The sequence below is a fragment of the Ailuropoda melanoleuca genome, chromosome 15 (assembly GCF_002007445.2).
Source record: "Ailuropoda melanoleuca isolate Jingjing chromosome 15, ASM200744v2, whole genome shotgun sequence".
NCBI lineage: Eukaryota > Metazoa > Chordata > Mammalia > Carnivora > Ursidae > Ailuropoda > Ailuropoda melanoleuca.
The window spans coordinates 34,237,242-34,255,242 of NC_048232.1; the positions used below are offsets into that span (position 1 = coordinate 34,237,242).

General features: G+C 55.6%; 1 protein-coding gene across 3 annotated transcripts in view; it reads left to right on the plus strand.

Annotated features, from left to right (window-relative positions):
* The window catches only part of LRP1 (LDL receptor related protein 1), a 79,853-nt gene that overhangs the window by 12,909 nt on the left and 48,943 nt on the right, over positions 1-18,001 (plus strand). For all 3 annotated transcript variants that reach the window (XM_034644302.1, XM_034644301.1, XM_034644300.1), the window contains exons 4-13: positions 783-902; positions 2,070-2,198; positions 2,307-2,570; positions 11,532-11,694; positions 11,776-11,998; positions 13,000-13,189; positions 13,658-13,801; positions 14,973-15,209; positions 16,342-16,522; positions 17,395-17,617. In XM_034644302.1, coding sequence (XP_034500193.1) covers positions 783-902; positions 2,070-2,198; positions 2,307-2,570; positions 11,532-11,694; positions 11,776-11,998; positions 13,000-13,189; positions 13,658-13,801; positions 14,973-15,209; positions 16,342-16,522; positions 17,395-17,617 — 1,874 coding nt within the window. The remainder of the gene's footprint in view (positions 1-782; positions 903-2,069; positions 2,199-2,306; positions 2,571-11,531; positions 11,695-11,775; positions 11,999-12,999; positions 13,190-13,657; positions 13,802-14,972; positions 15,210-16,341; positions 16,523-17,394; positions 17,618-18,001) is intronic.

Here is an 18,001-nt window from a genome sequence, read left to right on the forward strand (position 1 = left end):
GCATCTTGGGCAGCTCTCTCTCCTAGGTGGGGGGGAAGCGGGGGTGTGAGGCAGCTGGACAAAGGGGTCTTTGTGGCCAGGCCGCCTGGCCCCACGCAAGGCCATTAATTGGGTCGCTGGTCTGGGGGGGCAGCTGTTCTCCCACCTCTTCCCCCTCCTGTCTCATTCCCTTCTGTCTCCCCTGTGGAAGTGGGTCAGTGGCAGGAGGAAGATTAGAGAAAGGTCCTGAGGGAACCAGTTTTGCTCCTTCTCCCATTTTCCACCTGGATCTTGAACCTTCTCTCTGAGGCCTCCAGGGCTTAAGGGATGGGCTGGAGGGGTGCTTCCAGACCAGAACTCGGATCCTGAGGGGAAAGACCCCATCCCATGCCCACTCCTCACCCTCAGCCCCGAAGCCAGCGTTGTAGTTCCTGGGCCGTGCAGATAAGAGGCACATGAAGGAGCTGAGACTCACTGTCCTCACTCCCTGTTGACCCCAGCAACTGCCAGAACCCCTCTCCACGGGGACGAGGGAGTCCAGAGCAACCAGAGCAGGCAGCTATGGCCTCTAAGCCATAATTGGCTAGGGGACCTTGGGCCCATCTTACACCCTCCCTGGGTCTCATTTTCCTCACTTGCAAAATATATTAGATGATTCCTGAAGCCCCTTCCATCTCCAATGCGGCGGGCCTCGGGCCTCGGAAGTGGTTTCCCAAGGCTTGACAGGAGTCGGGGGAAGGTGGCAGTCTGGGTGTGGCCACCCGGTCCGAAGGCCTGAGTGCATGTTGCCTGCCCCCACACAGAGCTCCAAGGACCCTGTTCTCAACTGGGCTGCCAGCACCACTGTGTCCCCACACTCAACGGGCCCACCTGCTACTGCAACAACAGCTTTCAGCTGCAGGCAGATGGCAAGACCTGCAAAGGTATGTGAGTGCCTATGCTTGTGTGTCCGTGTGTGCTGACTGGGGGGAGGATGAGGGGCAGGGCCGGCGAGTAGGAGGAAAAATGAGACAGGAGAGGCCTCAGGGCTGCCGGGCCTGCGGCCTCAGGGCATGACTGTGAGCCCCAACCACTTGCTGCCACCAGATTTCCAAATTCCTCTTAGAATCTCATGGGTCAGATATGTGGGTTTTCTTATAAAAACCACGAAGCATTATAGATAAAACCAAAGTCCGCCTTGACAAATCCTCTTCAGCTCTGCTCCCTTTCCCATCTCCGGAGGTCAGCTGTGTTATGGATCAGTTTGCTGCCTCTCTCTCCAGGCCTTTTTCTGTACATGGGTACGCGTGTATTCGCAGATAATCTAATTGAAAGTATCGTTTATGTGCATGTGCTCTTTTCACATAAATATCACACTGTACATACTTCTTCAGTTTTTCACTCAGTATGTTCTAGAGATGTTTCCATATTAAAATGTGGAGATCTACCTCGTTCTTTTAGAAATCACTATGCGGTATGACTATTACCGCAGTGTACTTGGCCATCTCCCTGCTGAGGAGTGAGGTGTCCCGATTTCTCCCCGTCACAGACAGTGCACCCTCTTGTTTTAAATTCACCTCCCTCGGCTCTTTGCACAAATGCCACTTTCTCAGGAGGCCATCCCTAAAATCACAACCCGGTGCCTGCATTCTCTACCCCCATCTCTGCTTAATATTCTTCCCACCAGTCACTTTCCACTGCACTAGCCCCTCTAACATATAATTTCCTTTTTTGTTTTGTTTCTTACCGAAATGCCAATGATTCATTTATTATCAGAATTTAAATTTCGTGAGGGCAGCAGTTGGAATATATTTCATTCATGGCTGCATCCTCAGAGCCTAGGACGGTACCTGGCATCGAGCAGGTCCTCAAGAAATCTTTTCCGAATGAACGGACGATGTGCACATGTGCGGCTGTTTCACTAGGACAGATTCCAAGTCCGGCCTTGCTAGGTGATGAAGTGTCCACATCTCTCCTTGTGATAGATTCTGCCACCTTGTCCTCCAAAGTAGCCGTTAAAGATAGACAGCCCCGCGGGTGGGGTCTGCGGGCACCCACTTCCTTGCCCTCATTACATGGGAGGTGACCCCGCTCTCGCCCTCTCCTGGCAGACTTTGACGAGTGCTCAGTGTATGGCACTTGCAGCCAGCTCTGCACCAACACGGACGGCTCCTTCACGTGTGGCTGTGTGGAAGGGTACCTGCTGCAGCCAGACAACCGCTCCTGCAAGGCCAAGAACGGTAGGTGGTGTCCCCTGTGGCCCCCATGTTGCTCCCTAAGGGGGGGGGGGCGGCCAGTGAAGTCCTAGAGCCCTTTGCCGCATCGCTCCTTCTCTCCTCCGTCTACAGAGCCAGTAGACCGGCCCCCTGTGCTGCTGATTGCCAACTCCCAGAACATCCTGGCCACGTACCTGAGTGGGGCCCAGGTGTCTACCATCACGCCCACTAGTACACGGCAGACCACAGCCATGGACTTCAGCTATGCCAACGAGACTGTGTGTTGGGTGCATGTTGGGGACAGCGCTGCCCAGACACAGCTCAAGTGTGCCCGCATGCCTGGCCTGAAGGGCTTCGTGGATGAGCATACCATCAACATCTCCCTCAGCCTGCACCGTGAGTTGCCTGCTCCCAGCTTGGAAAGTGGTGGAGGGTGGGGAGGATGGGGCAAGCTGGAGCCTGCCTAGGACAGAGGCAGAGGGTTAGACAGGATGACCCCTGTCTGGGGCAGGAGTCTAAATAAGAAGCCCTTATTTATGACTGAGGCCAAGGCAGGGGGCCGCACAAGGTGACACCTACTGGGGGATGGGGGCGGACTGACGGCTCTGCTTCCTTCCCTCTCTCTGAGCTGGGTCTCTAGATGGTTCCTGATTTTTGGGCCAGGGCCAAGGAAGAGGGCTAAGGGGGCGAAGAATGGTCAATCTCCAGAGACCAGGGACTGTCCCTTCTTAGAGAGAAGAGTGTTGATTAGACCGCAGAGGGGCTTTCCCATGGAGCAGGAGCCCGGGCAAGGGAAACAAAGGGCCTGGAGCCCAGGCACACCCTTGCTAGCTTGTGGCTGAGGGCAAAGATGCCAGGGCCTGGCGGGTCTATCTCCATGTTCTGTCATTTTCCTTGGGGACATCATCAGAATGGACCCACTGCTGCAGGGTGAGTGTGGGGGTCCTGAGGCTCTTTGGGGGACTTTGTGGCAGTGAATGAGACTAGAGAAGGAGCAGAGAGTACTGGGGCCCCAGGAGGGTTTTAAGACCTCTGGGATGTTTCCATTCAAACTCCGTCCCTGGGCTGTACTTACTGTCTTTGGAGTGGACGAAGCGGTATACCTGGGAATGGGGCCAGGGCACAGATCCGCTTCCTGCGCCATCCCTGCTCACCTCAGATGTTGTTACGGAAACAAACGGAGCACCTGGCACCATTACATTTCCAGGAAGCGCACCGCAGGGAGGAGGGGGATGATCTGGCCTAGGTTGATCTGACCCCCGGGAGGGAGGGTAACTTGACTTGTGACCTTGAGTAAATCAGAATTCCCTGTTCCTGCTTTGATTTCCTAATCTGCATCATGGGTCTGAGCTTGCCTGTCCAGAGCCGATCAAGTGAAGTGAAAGCGAGGGACGACCCACAAGGTTTAGGATTGTGAAGCTTGCTGGAAGATCTTTAAGTTCTTCATTGCCTCCCCGTATGATGACTCGCGGGCTTAGTTCTGGACTAGCAGGGGTTCCCAAGAGCTCTCACCATCCGCGGCCTCATCCTCTGGTCCCCACCTCGGCTCCAGGTCCTCCAGAGCATCCCGGTGGTGTCTTTGGGCTGTCGGTCACCAACGTTCGCCTGTGATCGGACATGTCTTCCTTGGAATGCTGGGCTGGAGGCTGCCACACTTGGTTGGCTGACCTCTCAAGGAGTGGGCAGATCAGGGAACCCAATGGCAGAGAGGGTAGAACGGGGCGAGACCCCAGGAGACAGCTGCCCCCTCTCTGCTCCTTGTGGACGGCCCCACCCAACAGGCCTGTCTGGGCAAACAGCTCTGGCAGCTCCTTCCCTGGCCCTGCCTCAGGGCCAGACGATGGGCTCGTGGGTAGGCGGCTGGCGAGGGCACCCTGATGGGAAACTTCTCGGCTTTTCCTTTGGCCTGGGCCCCTCTCCTGCCTTCCTCCAAAGGAGAAGCAGGAAATAAGCTCAGGCAGGTACCCCTCCCTTGGCAAATAGAGCCTTGCCTCCCAGTCTGCTAGATTCATTGGGCCTCTCTGGGGCAGAGTCCAGGAGGCAGGAACAGACCAAGGTTCCAGGGAGAAATGCTGGTGGGATGGATGAGTGGGTTCCCATTGCCCCAGCTTCTGTCCCTCCTCCCTGCCCCCACCCCACGCCCCATGCCGCCTGAATGTCTGGCTGTCACCCTGAGGATAGTTGTTTTGCTCTCATCCCACAGACTAATTATGGGCCCTGAGATGAGGATGTCGGAAGTGTCTCTCCCCTAGCACCCTCCCCCATCCCTAGTTCAGCCCCTTCCCAGGAGAAGCTGAGTGGCCTGTCCTGCTGTGCGGGTGGCTGGTCCCAAGCACTCACCTGTGCAGTGGGCTGCTGGCCTGTAATTAGCTCCCCGAGGGGGACGAAGAAGAAAGGCTGCTGCTTTCTCCTGCTTTCTCTCTGCCCCCTAGGGGAGCCCTCCCTGCAATCATCCCATTCCCAGCTATGACCATGACCTCCATTGCACCCCTGGGAGGGAGCCCCATGCAGGAGGGAGGAGTCTGACAATTGAGAGGTGCTGGGGCCCAGAGGCCGAGAGGCAGAGAGAGCCTGCTTGCTGGTGTGGGAAGAAGGGGGAGCGTGCCCCAGAGAAAACTCTGGTAACAGAAATAGAATAGAAAAAAGGAAGGAGGCCAGGAAGTGAGCCTGTTTCACATGGGTCCTAGGGCATGTGTGCGCCAGACCTGCTCAGAGTCCTCAGAGCCCTCAGAGGGCCCCTCCAAGACCCTGCCATGCCCAGTGGGCAGTGCAGCTTCCAGGAGAGGCTCCATGGAGCCAGCCTGGGATCGAAGCTCCTGCTTTTTCCTGTCTTGATCCCAGTTCCTTCCTTTTGTTTCTACTCAAGAGTTAGGGGACACACTCTGACCAACTTCCTCACATGCTCTGGAAGGGGTGTGTATGTGTGTGTATGTGTGTGTGTGTGTGTGTGTGTGTGTGTGTGTGCACGTGCTTGCTTTCCTCCCTTAACTGAGCCCCGGCTGCCAACACTTCTCCCTCTGTCTGTGACTTTCACTGGCCTGGACTGGGGGGCCTTGGGGGCTGAGTCCTCACCCCTTCCCCTCCCTTCTGGGATGTAATCCCAGGGCTCATTCCCCCCCTTCTGCTGCTGTCCCAGCAGCATGGGGAGGTCTCTGTGGATTCTGATTCTGTGACTGGAGAACATGGTAGAGAGAGCCAGAAGATCCTTAGGGAGCACTGAGGCTAATCTCTCATTTTTTGATACTGCCATTCCCAAAGCAGGGATGCCTTGATTTTAGGTGGTATGTGGACGTGCATTTTTTTATTGTTGTAGTTACGTTTTTATGTAATGCCCATTAGGAAACTCCTATAACTAGCACATCAAATCTATGATTCTGTAGATTGCTCAGGATGCAGCAAAATAAGAAACAAGTGAGTTGACTTACAGAATCAGCAGGTAAATGATTGCATAAGCTGTATGTAACCATGGCAGACATTTGGAAAGTCATCCACAGAAGACTCAAGTTGAGGAAACGGAGCCCCGGAGGGGTCAGTAAGCATGCTCGTACTAGAGCCAGGCCTGGCCTGCCCCCTCTGCCTCTCACCTCCGACCACCACAGGCTCACGGAACCTGAGGCTCTGCCCAGCCCCCTGCAGGGCTGCCCCTGGGCAGGGCTGGAGGTCAAATCTACTGACCCACCCTCCCCACCCCACCCACTCCCTCCGACCCCCAGCACTGCATTGCCTTAGCTGTGCTCCTCTGACCTGTCTTCCCCTGGCTTTGAGGATGTTTTCACCGAAGAAAGAATGAGGGCAGCCTGCACGAATGGGGCCCTGGGAAGGGGTATGTGTGGGGAGGGCAGGTTCTGACGCGGCACACAGAGGCTTTAAAAGAAATAGGTTTTGCTGAAGTCATTTAGTTTTGGACTGTGTATGAGGGGATGCTCTGGAAGGGCCCTCCGGGGTCCTGGAGTTTTTTCCCTGCACCATGCCGCACGGGGGAAGGAGAGGGGAGGCAGAAAAGGCCCCCTAGGCTGCAAGCGGCAAGGTTGCGAAATGAGTCCCCAAGTCCAGCTGGCCAGCTTCACTTATCCCTCCCTCTTTCTTTGTGTGCCTGTGTGTATGTGTGTGCTTAAAATCACAACAGGAAATGGGTAGTGATGTGTCTAGAGGGAAGGCAGAGAGGGGGCAGAGAGTAGCCCCCCTGAGTCTGCGATGAACTGACTTCCCTGGCTGGAAGGGGAGCTGTCTTTTCACTGAACTGGGCAGCCCGGGCCCTCTGGCCTCCCACCCTGTGGGTATGGAACCCTTCCAGATTTCATGTATGAAAGCCAGTCACCCCCCCACCCTCTCCCTTGGCCTTCCTCACCCTCAGGGTGTCAGAATCCTGGGGGGCTCTCGCCAGCACACCCTTTGGCCTTGGGCCACCCGTGCCCCAGTGCTTTTGCTCCCCACTCCCGCTCCTGTCCCCGAGTTTCCGAATCATTTCACAGCCCTTCTCTCCTCTCCCGGGCTGGGCCAGCCTCATGTCTCCCGGCTCAGCTCCAGCCTGGCCTCTCCTCCCCCGCTGTCTCCTTGAAGCTGCCTCTCCACCCAGCCTGCTCCCAACACGCCTCCCCCCCCCCCCCCCCCCCNCCCCCGTTTTCAAGCCACAGGAAGTAACTTAAGCAAGAGCGATGCATTTTAGAGTCCAGCAAGGATTTCTCAATAGTGGGAAGACCCTGGTTCTGATGCTGAATCAAAGCTGCAGAATCCGGGCATCTCATCCCTGGGACCAGGACTGGCCGCCTTTGTGGACCTGGGCCAGGTGAGGGAAGGAGCGGTTCATAAACCCCAGGCCAGAAGTACAAGCAGGGCAGGAAGGGAGCCCAGGAGACAGAGGTGATGTGCTGCGGCTGAGCTCTGGCCTCGCTGGGAGCAAGAGGAGCTGAAGTCAGGGCTCGGCAAAAGACAGGAGCATGAGGACGTGCCATCCGGCAGAGCTTCTGCCAGGCCTGCCTGGCGGTCTCTTACCTACTTGCAAAGCCCCCAGACTCCTGGTCATCTCCCCCAGGCCTCCCTCTCCACCTCCAGCCCTCAGGGCAAGAGCCCTGAGTGGCTCTAAGAAGCAGGAGGATTACCAGACAGATGTGTTCTCCCACCGTCTTGGGGCGTGCCAAGGTCAGAGATGGAAGATCCTGGCAGTGGAAGGGAAGGGAAAAAGTGATGTCCCAGCGCTAGGACTACAGAATGAGGGCTCAGTGCTCAACAAATATTTGTTGAATGAATCAGTGTATGTGTGTCAGACACTGGGGACGGAGATGAAAGATAGCACCCTGCCCTCGCAATATTTGTAGTCAGGTAAACAGGCTGTGATAAAAGGAGCGACTGGGGCTCGCCAGAGTTGGAAACACAGAAAGCTTTCTTCTGGGGCCTGTGCAGAGCCTTGAGGAATAGTAGCTCTTAGCCCCAAACTGTCCACCTGGTGGGCCCACCTTTGCTCAGGAGGCCACAGGGCTCTAGCTGAAGGCGCAGGTGGTAACTTAGTGGAGAAGGTAGGGAAGAATGGGGTTGAGGTGAAGGAGGATGATGGTCCGAACAACAGTTCCCATTTGTGGAGTGTTAATTATGTGTCAGGCCCTGTGCTAAGTGCTATTAGTGTACCATCCCATTTACAGATGAGCAAACTGAGACTCAGACATTAAGTAACTTTCCCACAGTCCCATTTTCAGATGAGCAAACTGAGACTCAGACATGAGTAAGTTTCCATTGTCCCACAGTTGGAAGGTGATAGAACCAGAATTCAAACCCACTGTCCATGTCTGAAGCCCTGTGCTAAATGTTATTAGTGTACCATCCCATTTTACAGATGAGCAAACTGAGACTCAGACTTTAAATAACTTTCCCATAGTCCCATTTACAGATGAGCAAACTGAGACTCAGGCATTAAGCGACTTTCCCATAGTCCCACAGATGGAAGGTAATAGAACCAGGATTCAAACCCGCTGTCAGTGTCTGGAGCCTGGCTGGGCCCAGGGCAGAGCAGAGTGATTGGAGAAGTGGGGAGGTTCCTGGAATAAGGACCAGAATGCAGTGTGTTCGTTGCGGATGTGGTTAAAGTGGGAATGGGGTTCATCCTTGCTCATCCTTCCTCATCCAGGGGCCTCATGCCCTGTCCTACAGTCTTTGGATATATGGATGCATTGGGGGATATTTCCTCTGGGCAGAGAGGCCCCCTTCTTCCCCCAGATTTATTTTAGAGAGAGTGACTAGAGTCCTACTGCAGAAGCCAGGGTCTTCTTGGGAATGGTGGGGTGGGGGGTTGTTTTTGAAAGAGCAGCCACTGTTTAGGGAAATATCTCTTGAACAATGTGAATAGTAGAGAAGTTGAGAAAAATTGGAGTTACGGGGAGTGCAGTGTTGAGCATTGATGGTGGGGGGAGTGCAGGGCGGACTCATCAGTTACAAACACACACCCCAGGTCTATTCTGGAGCCTGGAAGTGAAAGTCTTCTGTGACATCACTGGCAAGCTGTGGTCTGTCTGACTGTCTCACCCCCCTCCTAGCCTCCTTCTCTGTACTGGTATCCCCAACAACGTGACCCCAGACCACCCCCAGACCCTTCCCACCACATAGCATTCTTCCTCTTAGGTTCACTTGAGATTCTCCTGACCTCAAGATTTGGGGTCCTTGGCCAGAGCCCCTCTGGAGGATGCTCTGGGGTCAGCCCTGGGAAGGCTGGCCTGCAGGGGACAGCTGCCCTCTGAATGTGTGGGGCCAGAATGTTCAGGTCTTCTAGGTTCAAACCCAGGATTCAACTTGCCCCCCATGCCATGAGACAGGCCAGTGGCCCAGATATTGCCCATAGGGGAGCCAGGAGGGAAGGTGCTCTCTCCTAGTCTGATCTGGACTTTAGGAGAGAGGAAAATAATGTGGTGGAGGGGGGTTGGATAACAAAGGATTTCTGCTTGCGACTAATAGTCTCCAGCTGCAAAAATACCAAAGTGTAGGCCAGGCCGGGCTGGGGACTCCCGTTCTTGCCAACTCCTCACCGGCCTGCTGAGTGGGGCCCTGCCTGGCCTTTGGGAGGTGGAAGGGGAGACCAGCCAAGGGTAAATAATCTAGAGCAAGGACGATCCCTCTGCCTTCTTTCCCGGAATTGGCAGGGAACCCAGGCAGGGAGGGAGTCTCAAAGGTCGGCCGCGTCCTGGGGGCATTGGGGGTGATGGTGGAGCTGCACCTGGGATGGGGGGGGCATCCGATCTCTTCAGATTTCTTCCTCCTTCCTTCTTGCTGAGGGAAGGGTGGATGGGGAGCAGGGCTAGGGTGTTGCCAGCCCTGAGCTGGGCAGTGGCTCAGGGAAGCCTCAGGAAGTTAGAGAGAAGGACGCAGCTGCACCAGCTGGTGCTGGGAAAACGGCTTCCAATGAAGTTCCCTCGCATGCCAGCAGCCCCCCCCACCGTGCCCACCTAGGAAAGGGCACGTGGCCCAATTTGCCTTTCAACCTGTTTGCCTTCCAACCTACTTGCCTGCTAGCTGCCTGGTGCTGCGGCAGGATCCCCCCCCCTCCCTTGGGAACTTTGGGTTTCGTCCGAGGCGGCCTAGTGGCATTCATTTTCATCTGTTTTCTCTGTGGTCACAGTGTGTGGGGCAGTGTGAGTGCCTAATCCCAGCACCGGGCCTCTTCCTACATGGCCTGGGACCCACACTTCCCAGGCTGCTTTGCCCCTCTCTTCTACCGTCAGCAGGATGGGTCAGTACTGAGAGCCCAGAGGAGACAGTGATTGGGCTTAGGGCTGCGTCAGCAACCACAGAGACAGTGCCTCTTCCCCTTGACCTCCTTCTCCGGTCACCTTGAAGTGAGGCTTAACAGGGGGGACCTGAAGAGGAAACTAATTTAATGAAAGCCTTGAATTGGCTCTTGCCCTTCCTCCCGCAGTCTCAGTCCTGTGACTGTGAGTCAGTGTCAGGGCCTAGCCAAGTTCCTTGGGAGCCACGTTCCTGTTCCCTTTGCCCCACCCCCACCCACTGTTAGGAAACAGGCCCTGAATCCCCGTGGGGAGGGGGGAGGATTAGAGAGGGGTTGAGCAGAGCGCCTAGTTATTATACCTACAGCTCTGTGGGGGCAGAATAATCCCTACTGGGTTTGAGTGTGGGTAGTGTGTGGGGGTAAGTTGCAGCCAAAGGCAGGTGGTCCACAGATATCTTACCTGTTGGGGCAGTTGGTGGAGGTAGAGTGCAAGGGAGGGGTCCCAAGGAGTAACTGTCTTAGGTGTATCCCAGTTTGCGAGAGGCATTACCTCAGTGGTGGTATTTGGAGGGAGCCAGTGGGTCTTGGAGAGGAGAAGCACAGAGGAGGCCAGCAGGGGTCCCTGTCCCCAGATTAACCACTGTCCGTGCCCTACCCCTACCCTCTTCAGTCCTTTTTAGCCTCTTCCATCTCCCCCAGAGATGGCATAGACTGAGTGTAGGCACCTGGTCTCCATTCTCCTCTCCTCTTCACCTTTCTGAAGCTCCCCTTCTTTGTGAACCATGCTTCAGTTTACCTTCAGAGTCCTTTTATGACCCTTCTCCTATGTTCTCTGTCCTCCAGCCCTGTATCTTATTCTCTGCTCCTTCCCACCCTCCCTAGGATAGGAAATTGAGCAATAGGGACATTGAAGAAATAGGAATGAGGGTGAGTAGAGGAAGTTTGGCCTATGTCACTGGTTCCAATCTCTTGATACCATGGGTCTTCCCTTTTCCATCTCTATGGACGCCATCTTTGATATACTTTTCTCTCAGGTTGAATTTATTGATGGTATGCCCTGCTTTTCCATTTTTAAGAGTCATCAACATGTATGTGTCTGGTCAGTGCCCTGGCTGGCATGAGATAACTTGACTTACCACATAGCGTTGATGAAAATCCAGCCAACATCAAAGATGCATGATATTTTAGTTAGCCTGAGTGCTGGTATCTCAAGTAAAATCATATTTAAAAATATTGGAATGAACTAGGAGACCTATCCTCACTGCCTTGTGGTACCCCAAGAAGATGGTCCCACTCAAGGAAGAGCTAGAGTTGGGGAAGCTTGTCCATCAACTAACCAGCCAACATGGACCCAGTGTCTCCTGTGTGCTGGCCCTGAGCTCGGTGTGTGGAGCAGGGCTCTGTGGGAGGGCACTCAGACACTCATCTTTGGAGAAACCAGATAGAAACCAGATAGGACAGCTGGCAAAGAGTACAAGGCAAAACGTGCCCTTGCCAGGAACTCCCGAGGGAGCTCAGAGAGGAGAGACAGCCATAGCCTACTTGGTGATGGAGGTGGGCTTCCAGGGGTGGGTTCTGCACCAACAAGGGGGGGCATGTCTGTAGGAGGACATAGCTCCCCCCAGAGCTCTTTCATTCACACTTTGCAGACGTGGAACAGATGGCCATCGACTGGCTGACGGGCAACTTCTACTTTGTGGATGATATCGATGATAGGATCTTTGTCTGCAACCGAAACGGGGACACATGTGTCACTTTGCTGGACCTGGAGCTCTACAACCCCAAGGGCATTGCATTGGACCCTGCCATGGGGTGAGAGGGGCAGGCCGAGGCTGTGGTGGAAGGGAGAGTCCCCGATGTCTGGAACCCAATTAACGTGCCCTTTGCCCACAGGAAGGTGTTCTTCACGGACTATGGGCAGATCCCAAAGGTGGAGCGCTGTGACATGGATGGGCAGAACCGCACCAAGCTGGTCGATAGCAAGATCGTGTTTCCTCACGGCATCACGCTGGACCTGGTCAGCCGCCTCGTCTACTGGGCTGACGCCTACCTGGACTACATTGAGGTGGTGGACTACGAGGGCAAGGGCCGGCAGACCATCATCCAGGGCATTCTGGTGAGGGGGATGCTTTGCAAGGCAGCCATTCCCTAGGCCTCCCAGTGAGAGGGAGGATGACATGGGAGCACGTTTACCTTCTGGCGGGAGGTGGGGTAAGGCATGCGTCCTTCAAGGAAGGGAGTGGTTATGGCTTCTACTCGGATGGAAACAGGTCATTTGAGAGATACCTTTTACTTCCCTTTTCTCACTTGATCCTTACAACAGCCCCGGGAAATAAGGGGGCAAGGTGTCTCAGTTCCCTTTTGGCATGAGAAAAAGCAGGTTTCAAAGAGGTTAAGAGATTTGCCTGAGGTTATGCAGCTGGGAAATAGCACTGGGACCAAGTCTAGAAGCCCTTCCAGCTCAGAGATGGCACCTCCATTCTGGGATCATTAAGGTGACCAATCATCCCGGTTAGCGCTGGATGTCCCACAAACCAGCCAATCCCTTTGTCTTGGACAAGCTGGAATAGTCAGTTACCTTGGATAAGTTATGTGGGTAGCGAGGGCGGTCACCAGGCTTGCTTGGGGCAAGTCTGTCCTCTCAACCTTCCCAAAGCTGGGGGCTGGAGTTGGGCTAAGAGTGTCCTCCCGTGGACAGAGTTTAGGGCCCAACTCCAATTCAGTCCAAAATTGTTCCATCATCCACTGTGTGACTGAGCCTATGGGCAATATGGTTCCTGCCCTCAGGGGTTTGAGCAGAGTGGGTGGGGTCAGTCCACAAATGGCCAGTCAGTGGGTAATAGCCAGAGAGATGGAGCATGAAAGGAGAGCCTGTGTCTGGGTAGAAGATCCCAGAAGCTCTTCAGAGAGATGCTCTGTGAAGGATAAGTGGGATTTTGACAAGCAAAGATCTCAAGAGCCAGAGGAGACAGGAGTAAAGCATGGAGCTGGACAGCAGTGGAATGAAGTGGGATGTGCAAATAATGACATTTGGATGGGAAGCCGAGGCGCTCTCCAGGGGCAGAGGGAGGATTCCCTTCTCCCCTCATGCTGACCATTCCTACCTGCCCGTCTCAGATTGAGCATCTGTATGGCCTGACCGTGTTCGAGAATTATCTCTATGCCACCAACTCGGACAACGCCAATGCCCAGCAGAAGACGAGCGTGATCCGAGTGAATCGATTCAACAGCACTGACTACCAGGTCGTCACCCGTGTGGACAAGGGTGGTGCCCTCCATATCTACCACCAGCGACGTCAGCCCCGAGGTGAATGGGGTCCTGCAGCCCCTGCATGGACCCTCCTGTGGGGATGTGTCCTGACTGCTTCTCATAGGAATCCGTGCCGGACTAGCTCCGTGGGCCCCTCAGCTTCCCCTGCCAGCCCCTTCCTGCCCCTCAGCCTCTACAGCCCACCTCCACGGGGCCCCGGCACCCAGTTCTGCTCAGGATGGAGGTTGCTCCTCCCGGTTCCCTGGCTGCTTCCGAGTAGAAGCACCTGACCACGGGCAGTGGTGTGACTCTCTCCCCTGACCACAGAAACCGCCACCTGAGAGTCTGAGGGCTAGGTCGTGGTGGGGCAGAGAAATCCCAGTCCTGTGGCTTCTACAGCTTCAAATGGGACAACCGGCATAAAGACCACAGCAGGAAGGAGTGTGGTCAGACTTCAGGAAGCCTTCTCGAGCCGGGGCACGGGGGCTCTGGAGGGGCCTGACTAACGCTGTCCCCTGCCTGCAGTGAGGAGCCACGCCTGTGAGAATGACCAGTTCGGGAAGCCAGGCGGCTGCTCAGACATCTGCCTGCTGGCCAACAGCCACAAGGCGCGGACCTGCCGCTGCCGCTCCGGCTTCAGCCTGGGCAGTGACGGGAAGTCATGCAAGAGTGAGTGACCGGGGAGGGCACGTGTGCCTGCTGGCGTGGGATGGGACACTGTCCTTACCTGCCTCCCCACAGCCTGACTATTTTCGTCTCAGATACAGAGAAATGAAGGGATTTACCCAGCATTTCGTCTCTAGTGGGGGGCAGAGACAGAATTTGAACCCACATCCAAGAACAAGGCTTTTCCTATTACCCTACTCAGGCTCCATAGAAGACTGTCAGCTGGCCCATTCAATTCATTCATTCATTCATTCACTCAAATATCTCATGAGCGTGGACCATGTGTGTGGCGCTGTCCTAGCAATGAGGATTCAGCAGTGACAAGATAGAGGTCGCCTCTGCCTTCTGGAGCTTATAGTCTGGCAAGAGAGACAGAAGAATAAAAATAACTCCAGGTGGTGCCTGGTGTTAGGAAGAAAATAGAGTGGAGTGTAGACCTGATGACAGTGAGGGCTCCAGCTTGGGTGGAGTGGTCAGGGAAGGCTTCTCTGTGGAGGGGGGTTTGAGCCGAGCTCTCCATGAAGGGAGGAGTTGAGTCACGTAACCACCTGAAGGCAGAGCACGCTGGCAGAGGGATCAACAGTGCCAGGCTTCAAGGCTGAGAAGCGCACAGCGTGAGTGAGGGGAGACAGGAAGGAGAGGTTGGATGGGATTCGAAATGGGATGAGGAGCTCTTGGTGACTTTCCAGCAGAGAAGTGACGTGATGTGCTTTACTGTCAAAGATCCTGCTGGGTGGCCGCTGGGTGGAGGATGGACAGAGGGGAATGGCAGGATGCTCCTTCTGTGCTGTAAGCAAGGGGTGACATGGCTTAGATAAGGATGATAGCAGAAGTGGTCCAACGTGATCAGAGTCCAACATATTTGAGCCACTAGTTTCGCCACCGAGCAGTGAGCCCCTAACTGAAAACCTGCTACTTGCTGCTCTTGCCTCATCTCCTACCCTTAGGGTGCATAGGCAGAGCCCCCAGGGTGCTGTCCCTGAGCTTTACATGTTCATAGGTCTGTCCTGTGACCCCCACATCCCCTGACCCAGGAGAGGTGGGGCATTGCAGCCCCTTGGGCCATGGCCCAGGAGGCAGGGTGGTAGTCTGTGTGTGTGTGTGTGTGTGTGTGTGTGTGTGTGTGTGTACTCACACGCACCTGACCTTATGCCCCTCTTTGTGCCTGCCCTAGAGCCAGAACACGAGCTGTTCCTTGTGTATGGCAAGGGCCGGCCAGGCATCATCCGGGGCATGGATATGGGGGCCAAGGTCCCAGACGAACACATGATCCCCATTGAGAACCTCATGAACCCCCGGGCCTTGGACTTCCATGCTGAGACCGGCTTCATCTACTTTGCCGACACCACCAGCTACCTCATTGGCCGCCAGAAGATCGATGGCACTGAGCGGGAGACCATCCTGAAGGACGGTAAGGGCCCCCAAAGTGAGGGGTGTGCCGATGGGACTCCCAAGGGACACCCACCTGGGACAGGAAGCGATGGGAAGCCTGGGCATCACTTTCTCAGTGCCCTCTCAGCATGGACAGTACCCTGCTGACTGGCTGGCTGGGCCAGTTGGCATGGAGATGAGGGGATAGACAGATTGACCCCTGTGTGACCCCCTTCTTGGCTGAGCCGAAAAGAGGCAGGAGGATGGATGGGTTAGGCAGCGTGGCCTGTCCTTGCCAACCCTTGGGAAAACTCGGGGTCTCTCTGCCATTGGCTCCGAGCCCCGGAGCTGCACGCAGGACACAGCCCAGGAGAGGCCCGAGGCCTTGAATAGAGCAGCCATACCAGCACATGGGTGCCCACAGAGGGTCTGTGCAGCCGGCCCTCACAGCCACCAAAAGCTGCTTGCAAACTTGTCCTGAGAAGAGAATGTTCTGTGAATTGAATCCAGTTTTTTCCCTCTGAGCTGCTCGGACAGGGCAACACTACATCGTCTTCTCAATTTCCATCTGCGTGGAGGCTCTGAGCTCCCGAGTTCTGTCCTTTTCCTGCCGGGTGTCAGGAATTCCCAAACCTGCACTTGGGCCCCCAGGACAGGGCTCCCTAACCAGTGAATCTGGCTGACTCCAGTTACTGCCCCCCCAACCCCCCAGGACTGCTCATAGAACCTCAGCAGTCAGCAATCATAAGACTTTGGGGAAATCAAAAGTAACTCGTCAGGAAGAGATTGGGGTTCCCTATACCAGGGGAGCTGCTATGTAAGCTTGAGATGAACCCTTTGGCTAAGTGAAAAATCACTTCCTAATTTATTCATTTTGTCAGCTCAGGACTTTTGGACCTGGGATGTTGTGTCACCCTTGTGCCCAGAGCCACATGCACGTTGCTTCAGCTCACCCCAGCTCAGGCCCTCACACGAGAGCTCGCATCTGCAACATAGGTTCATGGGCTGCCGGCCACAGTTTTGAGAGCCCCTGGGCCTCAGTGCAGTCTCCCCAGCTCCTTTTCCAACCCCTACCCCATCCCACCCACCGTCTCGGGCTCAGGGTGCTCGGAGGCAGGCAGAGCTGAGGTTCCTTTGAAGCTCTCCATCACGGCCCCCTTCACTCCCTGCAGGTATCCACAATGTGGAGGGCGTAGCCGTGGACTGGATGGGGGACAATTTGTACTGGACGGATGATGGGCCCAAGAAGACCATCAGTGTGGCCAGGCTGGAGAAGGCTGCTCAGACCCGCAAGACTTTAATCGAGGGCAAAATGACACACCCCAGGGCCATTGTGGTGGATCCACTCAATGGGTGAGTCTCCCCAGAGCCTGGGGGTGAGAGGAGCTAAGAACTGTGGGTCTCAGAACTGGGAGGTGAGACAAGGAGTTAACAGGCAAGAGCAGCCGAAGTAGGGTGCTGAGGCAGGACTCAGAGGCTGAATGGGGGAAGGTGGCCCATCTTCAGGACAATGGGAGTGACACCCTACGCACATACAGAGAGATCTGGTCCTGTCACTCTCACCTCAGGGCCCTCTGCAGGCTTCCCTTGCCTTTGGAGTGAGACCCACATCCCTATCAGGCCCAGGCTCCTACAGAATGTGCCTACATCCCCTCGACCTCATCTGCACCTCTCTGCTACCCTTGGAAACTCTGTCCCCACTGCCCGTTCTCTGTCAGACACCCCAGCTCTTCCTGCCTCAAGGCTTTTGCTCTGGGAGTTGCTTTGCCTGGAGCTCCCAGACACTTGCAGATCTAGTCCCTTGTCCGCATTCACACCTAGGCTCAAATGCCGCCTCCTCCGAGAGGCCTTCCGTGGCTACTGCCCAGTGCACTCTCTACACCGTCACCCAGCTTCGTGTCCTTCCTGGTTTTTCTCTATCTCCAATGTGTGTCACCATCTGGTTGACTTGTTTCTTGTCTGTACCCCTGGGTGGGATGTGATGTCCAGGAGAGCCTTCCTGGATCTCCACTGGGTCCCCGAGTGCCAGAACTGTGTCCAGCTCACAGTAGTCACTCGACGAATACTTGCTGAGTGGACAAATGAGTGAGTGAAATGTGGGGACGAGGGTTGAGCAGGTAGGAAGCCCCGGGGGAGCTCTGGCGCAGCGCGCATGGATCAGATCGCACAGCAGGCTGCCGAAGGCAGTGGTGGCCCACGGGGTGCTGACCAGTCACTGTCTGCAGGTGGATGTACTGGACAGACTGGGAGGAGGACCCCAAGGACAGTCGGCGAGGGCGGCTGGAGAGGGCCTGGATGGATGGCTCACACCGAGACATCTTTGTCACCTCCAAGACGGTGCTTTGGCCCAACGGGCTGAGCCTGGACATCCCAGCAGGGCGCCTCTACTGGGTGGATGCCTTCTACGACCGCATCGAGACCATACTGCTCAACGGCACAGACCGGAAGGTGGGCAGGCGCGTGCCTGTGTGGGGGGGTTCCCGTGTGTGTTGCTAGGCCACGTTTGTGTGTGGATGGGGTTTTCTATGTGTGAATGTGTGGGCATGTCTGTACCCAGGCCTGTGTGCCTTGGGCACGTTTCCCTCCACACCTGCGGGTGTGTGCTTGTGCCGTGTGTGTTCCGTGTCGTACTGCCTGAGGATCGCCTCTGTGAGAGCGTGTCCGGGGCTGCATGCTGTCTGCGGGCTTGACCACTTGTGTGCGCACCTGAGCGCACAGCTCGTGTGCATGTCTGCACATTTGTGCACGTACACGCAGCACACTTTGGTGTGTGCCTGCCCTGTTTGCCTCCGTGCAAGGGCTGGATGCCTGGAGACAGTGCAGACACACGCT